The sequence below is a fragment of the Triturus cristatus genome, chromosome 9 (genome assembly GCF_964204655.1).
Source record: "Triturus cristatus chromosome 9, aTriCri1.1, whole genome shotgun sequence".
NCBI lineage: Eukaryota > Metazoa > Chordata > Amphibia > Caudata > Salamandridae > Triturus > Triturus cristatus.
The window spans coordinates 1,506,573-1,534,329 of NC_140592.1; the positions used below are offsets into that span (position 1 = coordinate 1,506,573).

The 27,757-nt window shown below is 47.3% G+C and overlaps 1 protein-coding gene across 1 annotated transcript in view; it reads right to left on the reverse strand.

Moving 5' to 3' along the window:
• LOC146797213 (uncharacterized) overlaps positions 1-27,757 on the reverse strand; it is a 118,958-nt gene that overhangs the window by 42,554 nt on the left and 48,647 nt on the right. Inside the window, exons 4-6 of the mRNA XM_085624171.1 lie at positions 20,607-20,723; positions 18,421-18,498; positions 2,069-2,152 (exon numbers count right to left, since the gene is read on the reverse strand). Of these exons, the coding sequence (XP_085480297.1) occupies positions 2,069-2,152; positions 18,421-18,498; positions 20,607-20,723 (279 nt within the window). The remainder of the gene's footprint in view (positions 1-2,068; positions 2,153-18,420; positions 18,499-20,606; positions 20,724-27,757) is intronic.

Genomic DNA, 27,757 nt, shown 5'->3' on the forward strand with positions numbered 1-27,757 from the left:
CTTCCATAGGATGACCTGCTGATTAGCCTTCCTTGGGCAGCAAGCCTCCAAGGGCTGACACTTTTGTAATGCAAATTTGGCTCCTCCTCACAGAAGAGGAAGACGATTCTTTTGTCCAGAACCCGCTTGGCACCTGGACAGGTGGGAAAATTATCTAGTCAGGGAGGCTTGTCACATCCAGGCTAGTACCACCCCTAAGGTGGATTACTGAGGTGGGCACGATTTTTCAGGAGTAGCTATCTTTGTGACGGCATACTTGCATTCTGGGATACCGTTAGGCCCACTTCTCATGTAGGGGGCGTAGTGACCCCAAGGGTCAGAAGCACATTGACTACTACCCTACACCCCATTAATGCCCCGAAATTCAGTATTTAGGGGTGTCCCTGGCACCAGAGAAGCAGAATCTGACAAACTAAGAAAAGAGAGGACACTGAAGAGACGGAAAAGCACAGAGGAGAGAAGAGGCTGCTGACCTGGTACCAACCCTGCCGGCCTGTCTGCATCCATCGTCAAAAACTGCGGCAAAGTCAATTTGTCCTGCAGCTGTTGATTCCAGAAACCTGGGAGGACTGCCTGCCTGCGAAAGAGACTCAAGACCTCCTGTGAACACTGGACCTGTTCTGACGAAACTCCAAAAGAGAAGGCTCTGAGGCCTTCGGAACCGCCAAAACCCGACACCCGAATCCACCACTGCACCTGTTGCCACAGGCCCGAGTTGAAGCCACCGGTGTCAACAAGGGCCCCAGCGCTCGGGTCCACTGTGGTTTAATTTCTCCTGGACTCCCCAACGTTGCCTGCAGCCTCTCTATGTAGGCCCCCTCAACCGCGACTGCTCCAGTAAAGAAAAACCTGATGCCTGAAGTCACCTCTGCACCCGTCGGTCCTGGGTCTTGGAGAAGAGGACCAAAGGTGCCCGCCTGTCTCTGAGCATCGCCAGGCCTGAGCCTACTTGCTGGTTCAGCTTGACTGCTCTCCTGGCCAGAGTCTGCAGCTTCTTTCTGGACTGACTGATCTCCATTGAAATACATTGAGCTGCTGATGTTGTTTTGCACCCGGTCGTCCTCGTGCCGCTGGTGGTGTACTGCTGGTGCCGCCTTGGACCTTGCCTCCCACTCACCTTAACGCCTGGAGATTGGGCCCGTAAGTCGCTGTAATAGACCTGTTTGTAGAAATTGTTCTTCCTTTCATAGGATAACACTGCAGAATTTATATTTAAAATTGTCCTTACATGAACAAATTTTCTCTGATGCCTAAACATATATAAAGATGCTTGGTGTGAATCTCCTTGCGTCGTGTGTGTCATTCATTGATCGTTGTGTGAATTTGCAGATGTCTTGCACTCCTCTGGGTCTGGCCTAATGCTGCTTGGCCACGCGACCCCCTAACAGATCCCTTTGGGATTCCACAGGAAGCCCCTGTCCACCCATAAGGGGTCCTGGACTCTTTCCACAGTATATCAGATTTTGGATAGATCACATGAAGAGCCAGCTTCTACACCCATAAGATAAGCGCTTCACTGTCCGGAGTCTCCTCAAGACAAGCTCCAGGACCGGGAATCCAATTCCTCGTCTTCGAAAACCAGCAGAAAATCCACCTGAAAGGTAAACACCTGAACACCTGATCTTTGTCATTCTCATGTTACTGCAAAAGACACTTTGGAGCAGGTGAATGCCCCCGAGACGTACAGTATGGAGTTAATGGATTCATGTGTTATAATCTCAGAGGTAATAATGCAAATGAAAGATGTTTTTGTGAGTTACGGACCCGAATTAGACTTAAAAAATAACAAACTGCTAATGCAAATTAAAAGTACTTTTTACAGTCTATGCAAATCAGGCTGTGTGTACTTTACAAATAGGATGTTGGAAAGATATGTCCACCCTCTAGACTAGAGAATGTTTCCATGTGTGCTCTGCGCACTGGCTGTGGATGTGCATAGACCCTGCCCATTCGCACTTTGTTCATAGGATCTGGAAACTGCACCACACTGTAGATTGTAGCTTTAATCCACACCCTGCAAGAACCTGTGAGTAATACGTATTAACAAAAGATAAATAAACGGACTCGCCTGAGGGAGCGCGGACCCTGTCCATGTCACTGTCCAAACACTCGGTCTCTTCCTCCTTTATGGAAAATGACGTCAACTCTTGCCCTGTCATAAAAAAGGGATATTATTACAAGACACATGAGTATAGAGTACTGGTCATCACAGGTGCATTATGTATCCATTTCCAAATCCCAAGTTTAAAATGTGTATTGATGTCAACTCAAATGTTACGCAGAGCCTACAAGATGAGATGTCAGCACAATAAAAAACATAAATGCAAAAGTACAAACGCGCTGGTGTGTCCCATGCCAGAATGGATCTTAGAAATAAGTTTAAATTGAAGGTACAAATGTTATCTTTGTTAATTTGGTTCAATTAAGTAATTGTGAATAGTGGAGAATGACAGAGCAAAAAGACATTAGTTTATTCGACCTTAATAATGGAAACTATAACCCTTCCTAGATGTGTGAACCCCTGTCATTTCTTGGTCTGGCCACCATGGAGCTTCAGCTGTCTCCCCAGAATTATGTACTGACTACTACACAAACCAATGCCTAAAACATGACACTATATACATAGGAGGTGCTTAGGGGGTGTCAACGACTGATGGTGCTAATTTCTTAGCTCGGGCTCTCTTAGGATACGTTCAGTAGAGATTTATGGGACACCCCTGTCTGTGTTCCCCACTGTGGATGGTTAACTGGAATACTTGTAGTACCTGGGACCAAGGGAATCTGCTAGGGTTAGTCAGCATCGAACCTGTTAAGCAACATGGCAACCAAGTGATGGGCCTTAATAAACGAGGTACCCCTACGGGCAACAAACAAAGGTATATACCACAGTCTTAGGGGCCACACACAAAACTGAGTCCCATACTCCTAGGGGCCACACACACAGGTGAGTCCCAAACTCTTAGGGGTCAGACACAAAGGGGAGTCCCATGTCCTAAAGGGCCACATACAAAGTGGAGTACCATACCCTTAGAGGCCACACACAAAGGTGAGCACCATACAGTAAGGGGCCAAACACAAAGGTAAGTCCCACCCTTAGAGACCACAAACAAAGGTAAGTCCCACACCCTTAGGGACCACACACAAAGGTGAGTACCATACCCTTAGGGGCCACATGCCAAGGTTAGTACCATACCCTTAGAGGCCAAACACAAAGAAGGAAAATGCTACTTACCAGTATGCATCTGTTTTTGGCATGTAGAGCTGCAGATCCACACACTTAGCATAGATCGCCATCTGGTGTTGGGCCCGGATGTTTGCACTTGTTTTTGTCCTGGAAAAGTCTTTGGAAGTCACGGGATAGGTGACTCCTCCTTTGGGCTATAGTGCGCATGGGCATCGGCTTCATCCTCAGATTGTTTTTAGCCAGCAGAGAAATGATGGAGTTTTGTAAGAGACAGAAAGATGCCTGTGTATGCTGTATCTAAATAAGATAGTACTGGAACAGATAAAGGTAGCCGGGGAGGCGGGAGGGCGTGTGTGGATCTGCAGCTCTACATGCCAAGAACAGATGCATACTGGTAAGTAGCATTTTCCGTTGGAGGCATATGAGCTGCAGATCACACACTTAGCATAGATTGTATAGCAGTACCCATCCCTAGCGGCGACCACCAGCACCTGTTGCTGTAGTTTGAAATAGTGTTTTGAGTACAGCCTGGCCCACACTAGCTTGTTGTCTTGTTTGCACATCCACAGAATAGTGTTTTGCGAATGTGTGCGGTGTAGACCATGTGGCTGCTTTGCAGATGTCATCTAAGGGAATGTTCCGTAAAAATGCCATTGAAGCCCCTATCTTTCGTGTTGAGTGGGCTTTAGGAGGAACAGATAAAGTACGTTTTGCGATAGCAAATTTGTATGCATTTAACAATCCATCTAGCTATCCCAGACTTTGATATGGGGTTGCCCTTGTATGGTGGTTAGAATGACACAAAAAGTTGTTTGGTCTTACGAAAAGGTTGTATCCTTTCAATGTAATAAAGCAATGCTCTTTTGACATCTAGGGTATGAAGAGCTCTTTCTGCGACTGTCTGTGGCTGCGAGAAGAACACTGGCAACTCTACAGACTGATTGAGGTGGAAAGGAGAAATGACTTTAGGGAGGAATTTTGGATTGGTTCTGAAGACAACCTTATTGTGATGGATTTGTAGGAAAGGTTCCTGAATAGTTAGCGCTTGCAGTTCACTAACTCTTCTAAGAGAAGTGATAGCTACTAGGAAAGCAACTTTCGATGTTAAAAACTGGAGCTCACATTTATGTAGAGGTTCAATGGGAGGAGACATTAGTCTTGTGAGAACGATGTTTAAATTCCACACAGGTGAGGGTGGTACCCTGGGGGAATTATCCTTTTGAGGCCTTCCATAAAGGCTTTGATGGCAGGCTCTCTGGAAAGTGATAAGTGTTGTCTATTTTGTAAATAGGCTGCTATGGCAGCGAGGTGCAGCCTAATAGATGTGTAGGCTAAGTTGCACCTTTGGAGATGTAGTAGGTAACCTATGATGTGTTGGATATGTAGTAGGTAACCTATGATGTGTTGGATAGACACGTCAAGGGGATTGATGTTGTTGTTATGACAATATATTACAAATCTTTACCACTTGGCTGCATAGCAGGCTCTACTGGTGGGACGTCTAGCTTCCTTAATGACGTTCATGCATTCAGGGGGAAGGTTAAGGTAACCAAATTCTAAGACCTCAGGAGCCAGATCGCAAGGTTGAGCTGAGCTGGGTCCGGGTGTTGGATCTCTCCATGGTTCTGGGTTAGGAGGCGTGGGGAGAGGTGTAGTTTTTGGTGGGGAACTACCAACAGTTCCAGTAATGTGGTGTACCACGGTTGTCTGGCCCAAGTTGGAGCAACTAGTATGAGAGTCAGTGCATGTTGCTGTAGTTTGCGCACTACCATTGGAATGAGTGGGAGAGGTGGAAAGGCGTACGCAAATCGGCCTGACCAATTCATCCATATCGCATTGCCTTTGGACAATGGGTTTGGATACCTGGCGGCGAAGCTTGGGCATTTTGCGTTTTCGTGGGTGGCGAAGAGGTCTATCTCTGGTTGTCCCTACATTTGAAAGAATGGCTGAAGAACTTGTGGATGAAGTTCCCACTCGTGAATCTGTTGCATTTGGCGGCCTAACAGATCGGCTATGGTGTTTTGGACTCCTGGGACATGTTGAGCTAGGAGAAAGATGTTGTGGGGTATAGCCCATCTCCATATGCTCTGTGCCAGTTGAGAGAGCTGCAGAGTGTGTGTATCGCCTAGTTTCTGTATGTAGTACATAGCTGTCATGTTGTCTGTGCGGACTAAGACAGCTTTGCCTGATATGTTTTTTTGGAAAGCCTTTAAGGCTAGGAAAATGGCTAGTAGCTCCAGGTGGTTGATGTGGAGTAACTTTTGTTGAGGACTCCACCTGCCTTGCATGGTGTGATGTAATAGGTGCGCTCCCCAGCCGGAGAGCGATGCGTCCGCTTTCATGACTATCTGTGGAACTGGCTCTAGGAATGGTCACCCTTTGGAAAGGTTCTTGGTGTTCCACCATTGCAGAGATCGATGAGTGCGACCGTCTACCAACACCAGATCTGTTAGCTGACCTTGAGCCTGGTTCCATTGGCGTGCTAAGTACTCTTGGAGAGGATGCATCTGGAGTCTTGCATGAGGTACTATAAGTATGCAAGAGGCCATCATCCCTATTAGCTGCATGAACACTCGTGCTGGGAGAGAGTGTTGAGGCTGAAATTTGGTTATGAGCGCTTGCATGCTTGCTATCCTGGCCGGGTTGGGATAGGCTAATGTTGTTGAGGTGTCTATTGTGGCACCAAGATATTGTTGTATGTGGGACGGTTGTAAATGAGACTTTGCGTAGTTTGCTGTGAACCCCAAGTTGCGGAGTAGTTGGATAGTGGTGTGAGTGTGATGTACACACTGACTGTATGAGCTGGCTTTTATGAGCCAGTCGTCCAGATATAGGAAGACGTGAATGTGTTGTCTTCTTAAGTGGGCTGCCACTACCGCTAGGCACCTGGTGAATACCCGTGGTGCTGTTGTGATTCCGAAAGGGAGTACTTTGAATTGATAGTGTTGGCCATCCACTACAAATCTTAGATACTTCCTGTGAGCTGCGTGAATGGGAATATGGAAATAGGCGTCCTTGAGATCTAGAGTAGCAAGGAAGTCGCCTTGTGAAAGAAGAGGATGGACCTGCTGGAGTGTAACCATGTGAAAGTGGTGTGATTGTATGTACAGGTTTAGAGGTCTGAGGTCTGGAATAGGCCTGAGAGAGCCGTCCTTCTTTGGTATGAGAAAATACAGGGAGTAAACTCCTGTTTTTTGTTGGTGCAGGGGAACTGGTTCTATTGCACCCTTCTGTAGAAGGGAGATCACTTCCTGCTTTAGCAGAGATAAGTGTTCTGACGACATTGGGTGTTGTTTGGGTGGTATGAGTGGGGGGGTAGAAACAAGTTCCAGACAGTAACCTGATTGAACTATTTTTCGCACCCACCTGTCTGTAATGATGTGGGTCCAGACAGTCAGGAACTGTTGTAGTGTTTCCCGACCGAAGTGGAATGGTTCCGGGGGAAGTGGAGGAAAGTCATTGGGTAGGGGTGGAGGCAGAGCGGGTGTTGTTGGTCTTGCCTCTGCCTTTACTATTGTTTCCTCCGTAGCCTCCTCTCTGGTAACCTCTGGTAAACGTAGACTGTGAGGGAGCCTTGTAAGAGGTGGAGGGGTTGTCTGAGGAGTAGCCTCTGGGGGTGCCCTTGTAAGGTGAGCGACGAAAGGAACGTCTGGGAGCTTGCAACTGCAAGGCTCCCATTGATTTAGCTGTGTCCGTATCCTTTTTCATCTTTTCAAGGGTTGAATCTACATTTGGGCCAAATAGGTGCTCCTGATCAAATGGCTGGTTGAGTATGGAACTTTGAACTTCAGGTTTAAAACCCGAGATGCGTAGCCAGGCATGCCTACGCAAAAGGACCCTTGTGTTTACCGCTCTGGAGGCGGTGTCTGTCACGTCAAGAGCGAAACGGATGGAGGTGTTGATGATAAGCTTACCCTCCTGTATGAGTTAATTGGCCCTGTTTTTGTATTTATCTGGGAGGTGCTGCATTATGGACTCTAGTTCATCATAATGTGCCCTATCATACCTGGCTAACAGCGCCTGAGTGTTCGCGATGAGCCATATGTTAGCCGCCTGTGAGGCTGTTCTTTTGCCGAAGGCGTCCAAGAGTTTAGACTCTTTGTCGGATGGTGGAGCGTCACCTGATGTCTGGGAATTGGCCCTCTTCCTAGCATTAGAAACTAACAGGGAGTCTAAGGGTACTGGGCCTTTAATGTAAGCTGCGTCAGCAGGGGCCGCTTTATATTTTTTCTCGATCCTGGGGTTAATAACTCGAGCCCTAACAGGATCTTTAAAGACTTCAGGTGCATGCTTAATAACCCTTTTAAGCATAGGTAGTATTGAGGTGGACCTTTGATTGGTGTCAAATGTATCCATTAGGAAATCCTGCTCTATGGGGTCTGTATGCAAGTCAACCCCGTGGTAATGGGTAGTTCTGTGGACGAGCTTATTACAGCCCATGGTGTCCTCTGGAGGGGTAGATGTCATCCTGTGGAACATTAGGGACATCTGGTGTGTTATAATCATCCCAGGGGTCTGGGGAAGAAGGTGGACTAGGATCCCCTAGTGGTACATCGTCTGGACCCTCCGCTATGTCATCCAAAGTGTCATCATCGTCTACTGGTGTAGGAGATGGTGTAGGGGAACGGTGTGGTGGGGAGGTGGAGGAGGAGGTGGTGGAGGAAGAGTTGGAGAAGGGACTCTTAGAGGAGATGTGGCAAAGTCCATCTTTTTAGGTGGTGGAGCCGGTGCAGGCGCATCTAGTGGTCTTTTCCTAGAACTAAGCGTTAATTGACCAGTTTTAGGATCCCTTATTAGAGTCTTTTGAGCAGGGTCTGGTGTGAACAACTCTTCTGCTGGAGGTTGGTCTTTCGCTGCCGAGCGTTTCGGTTCCGTAGGCTTCTTCGGCACCGACACTGTAGTGGTTCTGTGTTGTTTTGGTTTGGAGCCGTGCGTTTTTACAGTGTCCTTGGCCTGTGGAATTTGTTTTTTTGGTTCAAGGCTTTCCTTGGCTCCAAATCCGAACCCTTTGGAAGTGGTTGTTTGTTCGGCTCCGAATGTCTTTTCGGTGTCGAGGAATCGGTGCTTGTCGGTTTTGGTGCCATGTGCTTGGATGTGAAAGCAGCTGTCGGCATGGAGGAGGAGGGCTGTTTCTTTTTCGGTGCCGGTGATTGTGTTTCAGTACCGACGGCAGGCTGACTCGAGCCCGAGCTGCCTGAAGGCTTAGTAGGCTTCTTTGCCGGGCCCTAGGGTGGGGCATGGGAAGCAGTCTCTCGGTGTGCACCTGAGCCCGAAGGCGAAGGTGTGACCGAACCCTTAATCGATGGTGCAGGGAGGAGGTCGAGGTCGATGCTCTTACTTACTACCCGCTGCGCCGGAGTGATCTCTTCGACGTCGGAGTCATCGGCTTCTGAGGCGCTGATGAGGCTTTCTTCGACCCGCTCTCTCTCTGGTACGTCGACGCCCTCTTGGAAGATGTCGTCTGGGAATGATGTCGACGAGCGAGCCATGGTTCTTCACACGCGTCGGTCCCGAATGGTTTTCTTGGAGCGGAAAGAGGCAAAAGCTAGACAGTCTCTGGCCTCGTGCTCTGGTGAAAGGCAGAGGTTGCACACCTCATGCAGATCAGTGTGGGGAAACTTCGACCCATATTGAGGACACTTCTTGAAGGACATCCTTTCCATGAGCCAGAAGTCAAGGCCCAGGTAGGCCCGAAGGCCTTCGTCGACGATCGGAATCGAGGACTTCGCTTTGGAGAGATGCGCTTCGATTAGGGTTCGCGATCGAGACAATACCGTCGAAAGGTTGAAGGATTGCGCGACGAAAGTGGAATCGGTAACGGTTCCGAACTGGAGCGCGACAAACACATCCGAGCCCGATGGCGGAAAAAAACAATCTGAGGATGAAGCCGATGCCCATGCGCACTATAGTCCAAAGGAGGAGTCACCTATCCTGTGACTTCCAAAGACTTTTCCAGGACAAAAACAAGTGCAAACATCCAGGCCCAACACCAGATGGCGATCTATGCTAAGTGTGTGATCTGCAGCTCATATGCCTTAAATGAGTCCTATACCCATAGGGGCCACATGCCAAGGTGAGTACCATACTCTTAGGGGCCACACACAAAGGTGAGTACCATACCCTTAGGGGCCACACACAAAGGGGAGTACCATACCCTTAGGGGCTACACACAAAGGGGAGTACCATACTCGTACCATACCCTTGGGGCCACATACAAAGGTGAGTCTTACACCCTTAGGGGCCACACACAAAGGTGAGTACCATACTCTTAGGGGTCATACACAAAGCTGAGTACCATACCCCTAGGGGCCACACAGAAAGGTGAGCACCATACCCTTAGGGGTGACACACAAAGGTGAGAACCATACTCGTGCGTACCATACCCCTGGAGGCCACTCACAAAGGTAAGACCATACCCTTAGGGGCCACATATAAAGGAGAGTCACACACCCTTAGGGGCCACACACAAAGGTGAGTACAACTCTTAGGGACCACACACAAAGGTGAGTCCTACACTCTATGGTTCTATTATCTGTGGTGGTATTCTCTGCTGAGTAGCCTCGGGTTAGAGCCTTGATATTTAGCCTTGGAAACTGGATAGCATTATACATGAATTGGGGAGTAGATCTATATGCTCCTATTCCTGCCCTATGTCTTAGTAGCCCCCTACTGTCTCTAGCCCTTGTGCCCAAATCAGGTGGATAGAAGAAACCCAGTGGTAAAACTGTGATCCCTCCCCTTAGACCGGTCCGGTCTCAGCCGCGATCGGCTGAGACCGGACCGGGCCATCCCTCTATCGCCAGGACATCGGAATGGGTAAGCGAAAAGACCTCTGTTCTGCCGTATCCATTAAATCCAAGGCAAAGATCCCACGTAATTGTGCCTCCATTATTTCGTATTTGACAACTGCTGTGGGGGCTATAACTAACGAGATCCAGGACGTGGAGGCTCAGTTGGGGCTGGGGATTGATAGAACAGCTGAAACTGTCATCGAGGATGTCATAAGCTTAGATACTGACCGAAGCCAAAACATAGCTGGGTCTACAATCAACACCATTAGAGACAATGAGTCTGCTTCCCTATCTGGCCCCAATAGCCAACCGGAGCATAAGGGGAGCACGGAACTGCTAAGAGACGGGGCTATAGCCTCTGTAAAGAAAAGGAGGAAATTTTTTTTTAAAACAGGCCCGCTATAAGGAAGCTACCAATACGGAAGGTGTGCGCTGACCAACGGCCCATGGAGAGACTGTTTTCTCCTAATTTGGCTAATGTAGATTTGGACCCGGTTCTTTTACATATTGACAAGCTTGTTGATTCATTAAAAGAGGATTTATTTAAGTGTGTTAAATCCAGTTTGGACCGTGTGATGGATAGGTTAAGTAAAATAGAGTCCAAACTTGATGCTTTCAGTGTGGGTGGGAGTCAGGCCCATACAATAAATGTTGTGGGAAATAAAACAGGCAGAGTTGAGGAAGTCAGGAGCCAATTAACATCACGCATTACGACCACCGACAATGACACCATACCGACACCCATGGGACCTACTATTAGAACTGATGCATGTAGTAGCCAAATGGGCGATATCGCTAAAGGAGCTGTGAGTCCCACGAAACGGAAGCCCGATATATTACCCCTTGTAGGGCCTAATTCCTCAATTTCAGAAGCATCCGCTAAACAAATAGTGTTGAATTTGCCCCCGGAGGCTTCTCCTCTAGTGGCGGTCTTAGTAGGGGTACCCCCTCTCAAAAGTAATAGCACTGAGACAACTGAAGAGCTCATCCGCAAAGTTATGTTTTGGTGTAGCAGGGCTTCGGAGGGAGGCTTAAGTGCATCTACACATATAATAATGGCAAGGCGGGTAGGTTGGGTGGGAAACGGCCACAAAACAAAGGATGGTGACTGCATAGTGATCAATTTTGATCGGACAGATGTGGTAGGGTGGGTCCTTCATGGGAGCTCTGATAGGGCCAGGGGAGGGATCACAGTTTTACCACTGGGTTTCTTCTATCCACCTGAGGCTCGTGACATCAAACAGATTTGCCCCCCTTAGCCAGCTGGATAGTAATGATTGACTAGCTCCTTGTTCTGAAGGGTACAATGGGGCTGGAGCCAATAATATGAGCTGTCGGAGTGAATCTACCCAGGGGGCAACGGGCAACCCAGGACAATGCACAAAGATTTTACGCTGGAATATAGCAGGTCTTAAAAACAAGTCTGATGATGCCAGGTGGAAAGATTTCCTAAGCGAGTTTGATATGATAGGGCTACAAGAAACCTGGGCTACTGAGAACAATTTCTGGTTGGATGGTTACACCATCTACACGGAGCCAGCTAATGCCTCCGTTATAGGTAGGGCAAAGAGTGGTCTTTTGACTTTGATCTCTCTAAAAGTTGCAGGTAACCATTGTAAATTGGATTCAGGTTCATTGAATTGTTTGGTGGTACAGATCACCTTCTTAAATGCTCCAAACCTGCTCATTGTTAATGTTTATAACTCATTTGACAAAATTACTATAAATGAACATCTGGTCAGTCTGAACACTTTCCTTATTTCTTATAGTAAGAAACAAACTACTTATTATTCGGTTATTATTTTAGGTGATTTTAACATACATCGTTGTTGCTTAAATTGTTATGTCTCGGACAGCCTGGGTCCTGACAATTATTCAGAGACGCACTTCGAACACACACCACAGGGTGGTTTTTTGGATAGCATCTTGGCGGATTGTGATTTATTTTAACCCAATATAAGGCAAGAGGGCGAGGACACCCACTCCTTTAAAGGCAGAGGTGCGCACTCCATTATTGACTATATTTTTATTAGTGTAGCTCTGACCTCTTGGGTGATGGATTATACCATCAAGTGGTCAGTGTATAGTGATTACAATCCTATTAGCTTGACACTGGCGGGTGGTTTTAAGATAACTTGAAAACCTGATAGACCGGCTTGCACCCTGAATATTCGTCCTATAGATCAGGCCCGTAGACTCAAATGGTGCTCAATAGTACCGGGGGACTTTCAGGCGAATCTGTCACATACTGTTGGAAGAGAGATGACCCTCTGTTTAGATGTCAACTCGAGGGACAGGGAGGTCCTCATGGCATATACTAAAATCTGCACCCGGGTGGCTTCTGACCTTAAATGCCTGCATAGGGAACACCAAAATAAAGGGGAGAGATGGTTTGACCACAATTGTTCAGTTGCTCATCGAAAGCTGTTAGTGTCCTTAAAGTATAAACCACAAGATAAGTGTGCCTTAGCAGCTATAAGGAAAACATATAAATTGGCAATAAATAAACGTAAAAATGAGATTAAACATGAGGCATGGAATGACCTACTGTCTATTGACGTTATTAAAAACAGCGCCAAATTTTGGGACATTGTTAACAAACCTGTTTTTCAAGAATCTAATGTCTCTCCCCTAGATTGCAATATACAGGAGCAAGACTGGTATAACCATTAAAAAACTATGTATGGTGACCGAGGACCTTCAGGTATCACCTTTGAAGTAAAAGCATATACTTTGATGTTTACGGAGTTAGAAGTAGCGGAGGGCATAGCTCAAATGACTGTCAATAAAGCCCCTGGACCAGACGGTGTCCCAGCCGACCTTTTTCAGTTTGATATAATGTTTTGGTCTAAGATATTGGCTCACGTTTTTAACACTGCTTGTAAAATAGGACTCCCTAGTTCATGGTCAGAGTCAGTGATTGTCCCAATTTTTAGAAAGGGCAATAGAGGGGACGCAAGCTGTTATAGACCAATATCGCTCATTGACTCTGCAATTAAGATACTTGGAAGGGTGATACGTGGTAAACTGACAGCTTGGTTAACTGAATCCAATACTCTTTCAGTCCTGCAATACGGATTCAGGAAAGGAAGAGGCCCCATTGATCAGTGCCTCAATCTGCACCTATTAATTGGGAAGTACACCATTGCCAAGAAGGGAACACTCTATCTGGCGTTTATGGACCTTTCCTCGGCCTTTGACCGAGTGAATAGGTCAAAACTAAGGCTGATGCTTCTCAAGTTAGGTGTAGATAAAAATATTGTTCATTTCCTTGCCGATCTGCATAGGGACCTGACTGCCACTGTGAGGTACGACCAAAGGGGGAACTGCACCCAGAGAATATGTATCGCAAATGGTGTAAGGCAGGGGTGTATTCTGGCCCCCTTACTCTTTACTCTTTATATTAATAACCTGGAGCAAGTTTTAGGGCAAGCCAGCAAAGACATCCCGCGTGTGGGGGCACGATTGATCCCGGCACTCCTATACACGGATGATGCCGCACTTCTAGCAAGAACGGCGGTTGGTTTACAACTTCTTTTAAACTCTTTTGCCACATTTATGAAATTCCTGGATTTAAGTGTCAATTTTTCAAAATCGCACACAATGATAATTGGCTCTAAGCCTAAAAGGGTCAAAACACTTCACTGCGAGGGCAACGTGATTACCAGGGTTACCACTTTCCCTTATCTGGGCGTTCTATTTGATGAACGAGGCACATGGACTCCGCAATTACACGCAAAGAGGAATGTCCTGGCCAGATCCACATCCGCAGTTTTAGCTTTCGCACGTAGGATAGGGGCAAAACCAATGCAAGCCCCCCTAAAAATATATGGAGCAAAATGCATCTCCATTGCAACCTATGGTGCGGATATATGGGGTTTTAGAGAGGCAAGTGAAATTCAAGTTGTTGAGAACAAATTTTTAAGAAATTTACTATCGGTGCCACAATCCACACCAACATATATAATCCACCAAGAGCTTGGGATCGACTTTGTTGAGGACCAAATTGTATTAGCACCTCTCTTGAAATGGATCACAACTTGGTTAAACCCCAAACTAGAACTAAACCGTGAAGTATTAAGCGATTGTCTGGCCCTAGATCAAGTTAGCCGCATCCCTTGGTTGAGCCATGTTAAAAGGTTGGCGGTGAAACTGGGCCGGCCAGAGTTATTTAACGCGCCAGATAAATTAGTAAAGGGTGACCTGCCGTGGGTAAAGCACTCCTATTTATATATGGATTTCATGGAGAGAGAAGAAAGGGAGTTGATAAAACCAACTGTACGTGCTCACCAATTATTAAAAACGTCTCCTGCAATTGAACCATATCTGATTGTGGTATCTAACCCTAACCACCGCATCCTTCTGACAAGATTTAGGTTAAATCAGCTACATTTTTTCCTTGCTGACCCTCCGGGATGGAGAAAGGTGGAGGACTTGGGTGTATGCTCATGTGACAACTTTTCTGTGCAGGACACAATACACTTTATTTTCTTTTGTGAGCACTTTTTGCACATTGGGAAGCGTTTTATTCTCCCAATCCTAAAAGATAAAGGCTTTTTACAAGTAAAACCAGCACTTATGTATTTACAGTTGCTGTCTAATGTCTGAAAGATTTTTAGCATAGCAGGTTTTCTTATCGCAGCAGTCAGAAAAAAGAACAAAAAATAAGAGCGATTTTTATGATCTTGATTATATTATTTGGATTTAATGAACTAAGGATTTTTATGATGCCATATTTTAGATTGTCTCTCCTGAATCATTTAAGACTTATAATTAGTGTAATATCTTTGCTGACAATTAATTTTATAGAATATGGGGGAAAACATTGAGATGGATTCTTATGATCTAGTTTATATTAATTGATTTTAATGCATCATGGTTTTCTACGTCATATTTTAGATTGTTTGTCCCTGATTTTTTAATGTTAGAACTTGTGTAAACATCTTTGCTGCTAATCAATATGTTATCAATTTTAATTTTGTGTATAAAATGCTTTTATGGTTTTAATTAACCAAATTAAGTACTTTTGACTGACAATATAAAAAGAGAGGCTGTATTACAGATCTCATAGGATCCAAGATGGCCTTCGAGGGATTCTAGCGACATAATGAACGAGGTGCCGCTATAGGAGTATGCTATAAGTAGTCGCCATTATTTGGAGCAGTTATCTTGAAAAGATCCTTCAAAGTGCAGGTAACCAGGGGCACGGATTGGAATTGGAATGCCTGGGCTTTGTTTACTTTTTTTAAATAAATTGTTAACAAAACAATGGGCAATGGTGATTCTACGTAGATTTAGGAATTTCTGCAGCTGCAGCGTTTACCTGTAAATATAGATTTACTACATTTGCCACATAATGAGCTGAATTTGCATATGTCAGCAAAATGTTGTTTCCATCTCACGGATTCAAATAATATTGACAGGAAATGTCACATGAGTTGCCATTTAAGATAACTGCCACATATATAAGGTCAGCAGAGTGGTTTGGGGGATTTTGTTTGATCATGAAACCTGTATTTGTGCATGAACATTAGGCCTTGGAGAGGCTGAAAGTGGCTGCGACACGGTAGGTGCTGGCATAGTTGGTTGTGGAAGGAATGATGACAGACGGCTGAAGGGGTTTGTTAGGCGATTGTACTACCAGTGTTGAATGCAACACTTTGGGCTTTTCCCTTGCAGAGGGTAAAGCTAGGTGGGGCTTTGAACCAAGCTCCAGATGAACGTTAAGAAATCAACAAAAAACCGACTCGTGAGAGTCATAGGGCAGATCACCTCTACTTTTATAGCTTTGTCAGCGTGGAAGTGAAATGAAACTAGTGGGAGAGTCTGTGATCAGCATAATGTGGGTGATTTTCATCATTATCAGCGTCATCCTGCGGCACAAAGTTTATTTTAATTTGATGTGGAGATGTTGTCTAATCCTGGTCCTCCTCAGCCCTGAAGAAGGCCTCTATATAATCAGCATCTGCCGCTTCCTCATTGCTGTCTCCTGACCACATCCTCATGCACCCCATGAAATGATGCAAGTCCTGGTAACAACTGAGCTGGTGGCTGTAGTGTAATGTTGAAAGGAGGCACCAAAGGCTTGCGTAGGGAAGTTATCAAGCACTGGTGAGTAAGGAAAGGAGCTGAAGACCATGTACCAGTCTCAGCCTCCCCGTGAAGGCCCCTAGAAGTCTTCAGTCTTGGACACATTCATACCTGCCTCATGTGAAGGTCCCTAGAAGTCTTCAGCCTTGGACACATTCATACCTACCTCCTGTGAAGGCCCCTAGAAGTGTTCAGCCTTGGACACATTCATACCTGCGTCCCGCGAAGAACCCCTGGAAGTCTTCAGTCTTGGACACATTCATACCTGCCTCATGTGAAGGCCCCTAGAAGTCTTCGGCCTTGGACACATTCATACCTGCCTCCCGCGAAATGCCCCTATAAGTCTTCAGCAGTGGACACATTCATTCCTGCCTCCCTTGAAGGCCCCTAGAAGTCTTCAGTCTTGGACACCTTCATACCTGCCTTCTGTGACGGCCCATAGAAGTCTTCGGCCATGGACACATTCATACCTGCCTCCCGTGAAGGCCTCTAAAAGTCTTCAGTTTTGTACACATTCATACATGCCGCATGCGAAGGCCCGTAGGAGTCTGAGCCTTAGACACAGTCATATCTGCCTCCCGCGAAGGCCCTTAGGAGTCTTCAGCCTTGGACACATTCATACCTGCCTCCTGCGAAGGCCCCCTAGAATTCTTCAGTCTTGGAAACATTCATACCTGCCTCATGCGAAGGCCCGTAGGAGTCTCAGCCTTAGACACAGTCATACCTGCCTCCTGTGAAGGTCCCCAGAAGTCTTCAGTCTTGGACACATCGATACCTGCCTCCTGTGAAGGCCTCTAGAAGTCTTCAGCCTTGGACACATTCATACATGCGTCCCGCGAAGGCCCCCTAGAAGTCTTCGGCCTTGGACACATTCATACCTGCGTCCCGCGAAGGCCCTTAGGAGTCTTCAGCCTTGGACACATTCATACTTGCCTCCCGTGAAAGCCCCTAGAAGTCTTCAGTCTTGGACACATTCATACCTGCCTCCTGTGAAGGCCCCTAGAAGACTTCAGCCTTGGACACATTCATTCCTGCCTCCCGTGAAGGCCCCTAGAAGTCTTCAGCCTTGGACACATTCATACATGCCTCATGCGAAGGCCCGAAGAAGTCTTCAGCCTTAGACACAGTCATACCTGTTTCCCGTGAAGGCCCCTAGAAGTCTTCAGCCTTGGACACATTAATTCCTGCCTCCCGTGAAGGCCCCTAGAAGTCTTCAGTCCTGGACACCTTCATACCTGCCTCCTGTGACTGCCCATAGAAGTCTTCAGTCTTGGACACATTCATACCTGCCTCTTGTGAAGGCCCCTAGAAGTCTTCGGCCTTGGACACATTCATAACTGCCTCCCGTGAAGGCCTCTAGAAGTGTTCAGCCTTAGACACATTCATACATGCGTTCTGCGAAGGGCCCTAGAAGTCTTCAGTCTTGGACACATTCATACCTGCCTCCTGTGACGGCCCCTAGAAGGCTTCGGCCTTGGACACATTCATACCTGTCTCCCGTGAAGGCCCCTAGAAGTCTTCAGTCTTGGACACATTCATACCCGCCTCCTGTGAAGGCCCCTAGAAGACTTCAGCCTTGGACACATTCATACCTGCCTCTCGTGAAGGCCTCTAGAAGTCTTCAGGCTTGGACACATTCATACCTGCCTCTCGTGAAGGCCCCTAGAAATCTACAGCCTTGGACACATTCATACCTGCCTCCCGTGAAGGCCCCCCTTGAATTCTTCAGCCTTGGACACATTCATACCTTACTCCTGTGAAGACCCCTAGATGTCTTCAGTCTTGGACACATTCATACCTAGACAGAGGAAGCAGCTGTTCATCAGGAGAACAACGATACAAGCTGTGGAGAGCGAGGCAACAGTGGGATTGTCACAGTGGGAATTCTCCAGTCTCTCTACACACTGTTGGCTTTTTTGCCATATTGGTATATTGACCTTGCACACCAAAAGCCTCTTAAAATGTTTTCTACAATAAAAAACATGAAAATGTGACAAACATTGTCTTTCACTTGGCTCTGGTGGGTTTCACTTGAATTACTCGTGGGCTCTAAAGAGAGCAGAGGGTTTCCCTCGTGCTCTGACACCAGAGGGATCTCCTGCCTTTCTGTTGGCCAGCGTCCGTCTTCTTGTATTCCTTCTTTCAGTCCTCCCAACCCCACTCGTCCCAGGTATCTGGCCACCACGTGGTACCTTCAGCAGAGTTTAGTAGTGGTCTTAGGGGCATGCTGAGAACACAACACTCCTAAGAGCAGCACTGCGGCTTCGATGCTTCGCAAACAGAAGGAACTACAATAGCAGTGGGCGCTACGGAGTTTGGTAAGGAGGCGAAGTAGGTGGAGCAGCGCCTACTCACCTGCAGGACTCCGGCTGCGTCTGACTCTCCTGCTGCCGGGAGCATCACCTTTAATGGAGAACGAGACAACCTCGTATCCTGTCATTTGAAAACAGTAAAGTAAGGTTATAATGTATCCCATCTCACACTACGCATCACTCAAATTCACGTTAACGACAAGAGGGGATTTCTTGGGAAGACGGATCACCTAGGCCGCTGTAAGGTGCTGACAGCAGGTCAATGAAGCAATGATGCCCCTCACAAGACCAACAGAGGGTGGTGTGAGGAATGAGTGGCTGGATAAAGAGATGTGTGTACACCACAGGTCCGTAGGCGCAGCTCTACTGGCAGGGTGTAGAAATGTCCGCAGTCTGCACAGGACTCACGGTAGCAGAGCGACCAGGGGGTAGACCGAACCATACAAGATACAACCTACGCAGATCACCCCCAGAAGACCGCTCAAGACAGATCATTGAATAAAGTGTTGGAATGACTGTAAGTCTATCAAATAACATTATTTACAGCAGATATTTCAGTTGTTAAGGGTCTTTTCGTTGCCAAGAAATGCACAGTAACGTTAACCAAAACTCCGGCAAATAAATGAGGCATTACATGAACAATTAAGAAGAGTATGAGACAGAATCTCTCAGTATACAAAACTAAGGGTGTCACTGGAGTTTGGAGGGGGAGAAGCACCACCATAAAGCAGCACTGACCCTCTTACCCCCAAACTTGCAGTCACCCCTCCAAACCAGCAATCACCCCTCCAAACCTGCAGTCACCCCTCCCCCTCCAAACCTGCAGTCACCCCTCTCCCAAACCTGCAATCAGCCCTCCCCCTCCAAACCTGCAGTCACCCCTCCCCCCAAACCTGCATCACTCCTCTCCCCTCCAAACCTGAGGTCACTCCTCTCCCCTCCAAACCTGCAGTCACCACTCCCCCTCCATACCTGCAGTCACGCCTCCCCCCAAACCTGCATCACTCCTCTCCCCTCCAAACCTGAAGTCACTCCTCTCCCCTCCAAACCTGCAGACACTCCTCTCCTCTCCAAACCAGCAGTCACTCCTCTCCCCTCCAAACCTGCAATCAGCCCTCCCCCTCCAAACCTGCAGTCACCCCTCTTCCCAAACCTGCATCACTCCTCTCCCCTCCAAACCTGCAGTCACTCCTCTCCCCTCCAAACCTGCAGTCACTCCTCTCCCCTCCAAACCTGCAGTCACTCCTCTCCCCTCCAAACCTGCAGTCACTCCTCTCCCCTCCAAACATGCAGTCACTCCTCTCCCCTCCAAACCTGCGGTCACTCCTCTCCCCTCCAAACCTGCAGTCACCCCTCCCCCTTCCAAACCTGAAGTCAACCTCCCAAACCTACAGTCACCTTCTCTAGTCAGCCATAAGAAGGGCTCGATCAGTGGCAGTGAACCTTAGCTCACTCCTCCATCGCAAACCACTGAGCTGACAGTCTGCCTGTTGCAGGACCGTCAGTGACCGTCATCCTGCCTCAGTATTTTGTGCAGGATACCGTCACAGGGTTTTGCTGCCCTGGACTCCATGCAAGGCAAGATGGGGAGCTCGATCGAAAGCACCTTCTGCAGGAGGAAGATTCCTTCACGTCGGGAGTCATTGATTCCTTTGCTGTGTCCTGCTTTGGAGTTATTTCTTGAAAACTAAAAAATGTTGTCAACCCTTTGCATCCAACATGGGGCGCAACCCCCAAAGCTTCACTGCCTTCAAACGAGCTGCCACCTCGGCAGCTCCTCTGAAGGTCCAGAGCCTGCCTGGACTACCAGGGCAGTGGGCGCCACCAGGGCAGGGCAGTGGGTGCCACCAGGGCAATGGGCGCCACCAGGGCAATGGGCGCCACCAGGGCTGTGGGTGCCAACAGGGCTGTGAGTGCCACCAGGGCAGTGGGCGCTACCAGGGTAGAGGGCGCCACCAGGGCAGGGAGCACCACCAGGGTGGCGGGCACCACCAGGGGCGTGGGCGCCAGCAGGGCAGTGGGCACCACCAGGGCAGGGAGCGCCACCAGGGCAGGGAGCGCCACCAGAGCAGTGAGCACCACCAGGGCAGTGGGCACCACAGAGCCACCTGCAGTAGCCTACATAAGAACCTAAGAAACTGAAAGCTTCTGCAGAATTTATTCCCTGACAAGAGGCTGCTCACTGCTGGAATTCAGCATTTGTGGAAGTCAGAAATCTAAGAATCTTACCTGGAGTGGGCTCAGTGCTGCCGTCCCCAATTTCTGCACCAAAATGATCAATGAAGACTGGAACAGGCTCTTCTTTGGTCAAACCCATATCAGCTTTAAGAAACAGACACGGTGCTTCTAAAAGGAGAGAATTGTAAAATGTAAAAAGTACAAAAATGCATTCACTTTAAACAAAAGTTACAGGAGTTGGGCTTCTGTGATGCAACTTTGTTGGTGTTAGAATGTTCCAATGACAGTAACTCAGACACACTGGGAATCCTATGGGATTTGGGGGAGCAGGAAACTGCTCTACATCATTGGTTCTCCGGCCCTTCCAAACCCATGGTTCCGCCACCGCTTCTGGAAGTGGAGGAAGCAGCAGGTTTGCAAAGGCTGAACTTCCAATGGCTAGGTCACCACAAACCTTTGACCTGTGGCTCACCCGCCACAGCGCCGCCGGGACATACCAACAGCTGTGAATCTGGAAACTGGAGAGGTTCATTGAAGGGATCTGCAGGAGCGGGATCTGCGGGAGCGGGATCTGTAGGAGTGGGATCGGCGGTAGCAGGATCTGTGGGATCAGGATCTGCAGGAGCAGGATCTGCAGGAGTGGAATCTGCAGGAGGGAGCGGGATCTGCAGCAGCGGGATCTGCAGGAGCGGGACCTACAGCTGGATCTCTGGGATCTGCAGGAACGGGTTCTGCAGGAGGGAGCGGGATCTGCAGAAGCGGGATCTACAGGAGGGGGATCTGCAGGAGCAGGATCTGCAGGAGGGAGCGGGATCTGCAGGAGCGGGATCTGCAGGAGCGGGATCTACAGCGGGATCTCTGGGATCTACAGGAGCAGGATCTGTAGGAGCAGGCGGGATCTGCAGGAGCGGGATCTGCAGGAGGGAGCGGGATCTGCAGGAGCAGGATCTACGGGAGCGGGATCTGCAGGAGTGGGATCTACAGGAGCAGGATCTACAGCTGGATCTCTGGGATCTGCAGGAGTGGGATCTGTGGAAGCAGGCGGATCTGCAGGAGTGGGATCTACAGGAGCGGGATCTGCGGTAGCAGGATCTGCAGCGGGATCTGCAGGAGCATATATCCATTGGAAGTAACGTTTAGTGCCAGATGAAGGCTTAATCACAGCAGTCTGGCAGCAAGAGCTGAAACCTAGTTCAGACTCGGAGTGCGGGTGAGGTTGGTACTTCTCTTTGAGGGATACACTTTCCATTATGCCGATTCACTATGGCTAGGAAGGGAGTTATGCTTAATTTTTTGTATAAGCCCTTTGGCATGGACTTAAATTGAAATCTGATCATTTAAATTATGAAGGTTAATTGTGAAAAATGCCCAATTTGCCAGGTTTTACTGACTGCATGGAGGTTTTTTTCTAGTCTCACCTAGACCTAATTATTAAAATGCTTTAATTGATGTAATCATTTTACACCGGAACTACTTATTTCATTAACTTCTCGTTAAGCTGCAGATCATTTCTGTGTTTTATATTTGTCCGTTATAAACTACTGATCTTTTATTCTAAGGAAGATGTGAGTCTTGGTAGATGATATAGAGTGAATTATAAGGTTTGTATTTCACGGTCAGTAAATACCAGCCGAGCTTGAACAATGCTTTTTCCCTTCCTTCTGAGTCCTGAGGACGTTTGTCGTTGAGGGGTTCCTTGCTGTTTATCAAGAAGAGCCCCCCGGATTCAGACATGGTGGCAGCTGCTGCATGAAGACAGAAATCCACAGCACAGACCACACAAAGGGGAATCATCCTCAGCAATACTTGTTTTGCCAGTTTCCCTGCTCCAGAATCCAATCACTACGAAATAATGAGCACAGAATGGGGAGTAACTTCCAGCCCTGGTTCGAATGGGGTATTCCCAATGCCGGCCCTGCACCAGACATTCTTCTGTTGCAACTTACCCCCTGCTTGGAGGAGGTGGTAAGCTGCAGGTGAGGGGCAGGGCGTAGCTTGGTCAGTAAAACTGGAGGGGCCTATTGCTAAACCGCGGTGATACTTTCACTATTTTAAGCTCTTTATGTTTTCATGTGCACCAAATGTACTGATGCATTGGATTTGAAGGGAAATCTTAGGTTTTAGAAGGGGGACCGTTATTAACTGCTGCTCACTGAACCACAGCGAGGCCTCTTGCCTCCCCAACCATAGAGCTGCGTGCAGGGGAGGGAGGTTGGCGTTCTAGTTGCCAACACCTATTACTCTTTAAATGTCGGCTGCGGACACGTGCAGCGGACACGTGCAGCAGGCGGTCGGCAGCGGACACGTGCAGCAGGTGCACCACAGGCGCGCCAAAGTCAAGCCCGTCTGCGCCCGTCCGCACCCGAACGGGTCCTGGGGACAGGAACCCCGCTCCTCCCAGCTCAGGTCAGTACAAATACACCATAAATCCGCTACTGGCATTCAGACATCCGCCACATCTCTTATGTGCTCCCTTACTGACAGCTCACAACACACCTGATACCAGAGGAGTTTGCAGTCAGTGCGGCTTCAAGCTGCACACACGCAAGGATATACCCTTGCAACTCCTGAGCACCAGCTGAGAATGATCCGTGCTCGCTCTATCCCTAGGCATGTTAATGACATTAGAACCTTGTTAGAGGAAGACCCTCTGGACGTATTATTTGTCACGGAAACTTGGCTTAATGATAGGTCAGGACCCGATATTCATCGTGCCCTCCCATGAGGATACCAGATCTATAGACTAGATCGGGTAGGAAAAATTGGGGGTGGAATTGCCATGATTTTAAAATATGGTCTTAGATGTGCTGCCTCCTCGTTCTTTCTTCCAGAGTGTGAAAGTCTTTGGTGTCAGATCACACTCTCTCCCACCCGCACGTTTTTTGGTGTCCTTGTTTATAGACCACTGGGTGCAAGTTCCAAATTTATGGAGGCAACACTGGATGTTCTGGCTGGACTACTAGTAGAGGAAACCCACACAACTATACTTGGTGATTTCAGCCTTCACTGTGACGTACATGACTCCCCAACCATCAGAAGGCTACAGGACGACCTTGAGGCACTACAATTAACTCAACTTGTATCAACACCTTCAATGACCCGCAGGTACAGTATCCAAAGAAATCCCACATCCCTGGTCAGACCATTGCCTTATTAATTTTAGGCTTCCCAACCCCGCCCAGCAGATCAAAGTTAGGGCCCAGACACTGCCACTAGGAGCTGGACGGAATCTGGCCAGCAGTCCTGAAGGGCACAATCCCCATCTCTGTAGGTAATTTAGAGGAGGATTACCAGCAATGAGGGAACTGGATTGTTCAGTCACTGGATGCCTGCATCCCTAAAATAAACTCCAACCTTAAATCACATACAAAAAAAGCTCCGTGGTACAATGACCATCTCATTCTACTGAAAAAACAATGTAAGAAATTGGAAATGAACTGGAGAAAGGAGTTCAACCCTGCCCTTAAAATAAAATATAAAGCCTAAACCAGTTCCTATCATAACGAAATAAAGAAAGCGCAGGCTAAATTTTATGAGGAAAAAGAATCAATCAGGCAGCAAACTCCCTGAAGTCATATTTAGAGTGGTCAAATCCCTGACCACCCCCCATGAAAGTAATATTCTTCCTCAAGCCATGAAAGAAAGATTAAACGAAATAGCATCTTTCTTTCATAAAAAAGTGTCAGACATTTATAACCAATTCCAGGGCAACATCGAACCTGCTCCTGAGGAGGAAATCAAGACTAAAGAATCCTCCTCAAGCCCAAGTCTAGCACACTTCCCTAGGCTCAAAGAAGAAACTATCCTCAACCTGATAAAGGTAACCAAATCAGGGTCTCCACTACGCCCGCACCTCCACATATCCTATCCAAAGTGACAGATGTTATTCTTCCTTCTCTAATGGAGCGTCTCAATCACTCCATAGATGCAGGCTCGATTCCAAAACATTGGAAGCACGCAGTAATTGGACCTTTACTAAAAAACAAATCTTGATCCAGCAATACCGTGCAATCTGCGACCCATCTCATTACTTCCTTTTCTCAGCAAACATCTGGAGAAACCAGTCAATAGGTCATTAGCCAATTTTTTGAAAGACCACAACATTCTCCACCCTATCCAGATGGGCTTTCTTGCGCATCATAGCACAGAAGGAGCACTTCTGTTAGACACTGAGGAGCTCAAAGCTCTATTAGACAATGGAGGTTCCGCCGCTATACACTGCTCGATCTGAGCGTGGCATTTGACACCGTTGATCATGCTATCTTAAAAGACAGATTAAGGGAAAGAGAAATTCCGGATAAAGCGTTGGGTTGGTTGATTTCCTTTCTGGACAACAGATCTTATCAAGTCATGGAAAAAGACTGCCTCTCAAACAGCTAACCAACTATGTGTGGTGTGCCACAGGGTTCGTCACTCAGCCTTACGATGTTTAGCATACACGTTTGACAGCTTGCCACCATAGTGCATGAATTTGGCATTTTGTGGTCTCTTATGCAGATGACACCCAGCTGGTTGTCTCTCTGTCAAATGGACCCACTGTAGGAAATCAATAATTGATCCCCTGCTTGGATAAAGTGGGTCAATGGATGTCTAACTCTCACTTAAAACTAAACAGAGATGACAGAATTAATGGTACTAGGAAGCAAGGTCATACCTAGACCACTGAATAGCTGGCCAAACTGGATGGACAATCTTCCTCATCCCAAAGCCTCTATGAAAAATCTGGGTGTACGGCTGGACTGCTCCCTAGCAATGGATCAACAAGTAAATACATTGTCCGTAACCTGTTTCCGGCTACTTAGAATGATGAGGAAGATTCTACTACTGATCCCAGATCATTTAAGGAAAACTTATTCAGTCTCTCATAGTCTCGCACCTAAACTATGGCAACTCTCTTTATATGGGCTTGCCTAAATATGCAATTAAGAGACTTCAGGTGGTGCAAAACGCAGCAGCAAGGCTCCTGCTACAGGTTCCAAGATATGCGTCCTTAAAAGAAACCTACAAACAGCTCCAATGGCTGCAGATTGAGGCAAGAATTACGTTCAAATCCCTCTGCATCGCACTGAGGAAATATGAATTTTGTGATCAGTTATGTCCCCTATCGTAGACCCCAACGGCTCCATGTGCATGCTATAAGTACATGTATGTTCCCTCCAGTTCCAGTTTTGAAGACGCAAATACATGTGCGTCCACCGTCAACATGTCCTCTTTCAGATCCGCTATGAATGGGTCAGATATTCCATTCCTAAGTATGAAAGGCCACCGACTTTATGTGGTTCGCTTTCCACATTTTACAGACTCAGGCGAGTAGGCCCTGAATTCTGCCATCAAGCCTTCCCTGCTTTCTGCCTCTGGAAGCTCCAGCCCGAGCCTGCATCTGTATCCATGAACTTTGTCCTACTCCCTGCGCGGCTAACGGTGCCTGATCCAGCCTGTTGCCTGCCAAAAACTGTATTTCACCTTCAAGATTATCTGCCCCGCTCCTCATCCGATGCATTCCTGTCTAGTGGTTTAGGTAAACATTCCTCCAGCTACCGTGCAAGGGGCCAGGCCTCACTGTCCTCGTGCAAGTAATTCATAGCCCCTGTTACCATGGAAGATTCCTGCCCCCTCGCATCTCATGTAGACACTTAGACGCTTGTACACGCACTAACAGTCAGTATAGAATAGATTCCGTCCGAGAGACCTTTCCTTTTGGATAATACAGTTCTTTAAACATAAGATATTAGATATGATTTGGGATTAGGTTGACATGACCCCTCAGACTTCTGTCTCCACATGTAGAGCTAAATGTCAAGTCCCCTTCACCCTCTAGTTGCACGTCAATCACACGTCATGCGGCTGCGCACGCATCTCTGCCAAATATTTCTGCTGACATTGCAGGATTCTCTTATGGATCCACCCACTTGTGACATCATGTATAATGACGTTTTCTAAGTTACACCTATATGTCCGCCTTTTTGGTTACGTATGCCTATTTTATCTCTCTTATCAACTGTTACGCCTCCTGCATCTGTTACACTATAATGCATTTCTTATAAAAGTGATTACCTGTCAATAATGTATCGCCTTCCTTCCTGAACTTTCGTGGTGATGGAATTTGAAGCCTGCAATTCGAATTGTATTTCCTTTGTAAAGGAATAAAGCCTTTTAGAACCTCTAATACCACGGATTCTGCCTCTTATATTTACTGAGTTATTCTTACTAGATTTTACCGCATAAAAAATAGTACCGGTAATGAAATATTTACCACAGAAATTGGCGCCCGAATAGGGACACTTTCTCATCTCACGCGCCGGAGGTGCGTTGCAGGCCCGGTCTCCTGCCACAGCTGAACGGACAAAAACGCGTACCTGCAGGATTTCCTGTATCTACCTCCGGCCAATCAGGGGTGACTGAGGCTGCGATCAACACCCAGACGAGGCGGTGAGAAGTGCGAAGTATCCCGACCAGAGCCTAGCTGAGAGAGCAAGATCCGAGGTATACAGAGGCCCACCAGGTTCCGAAGTTCCGAGTCCAGACGAGTCGAGTCCAGTCCGGTCCAGTTTCAGTTCAGTTCCGAGGCCTTCCGTTCCGCGCTACCCGGTGAGTACCATTGTCGGGGAGGCATTTAAACGTGCACATAGTCTGTGCCGGTCAAGACGGGTTTGGGTACACAAATTCGGTCTGCACTGTTTCAGCAGTGTATCTGTACTGTTTAGCAGTATATCTAGTATGTCTTGCAAATAATTAAGTATTATTTAGTGTTAGTATTATGTCAGTAACTAGTTTCTTAGTAGTTATCATCGTTCGTTAAACAGCCAAATGTTAAATGTTTAATACGTTCTACATATTGTGGTGTGAATGATTGTTCATTATTGTGTTTACTGTATTAAGTGTGTTCAAGTAATAGGGTCTAAAAATGCCGCTCTTTTCAAAATTAAGACAGATCAAAACTAGAAAAGGGGTACTCGAAGAAGCTGTTCCCATCCCACCTAGGGACACTCCAGGGTACTTTATGTATCATAAGCATGGCCTAGATGCCGTGTTATTTCTTGATTTATGGGTGGACTACACCAAAGAGTTACCAGAGAGTCAAAGATGGCCCGCAGCTGGGACCTGGGATGCAGATTGCATCATGAGAGTAGAAGAAGAATTATGGAAAAAGAAAGCCAGACAGTCACAGAAAGATGCCATTGAATTATGGCGTAAAGAATCAT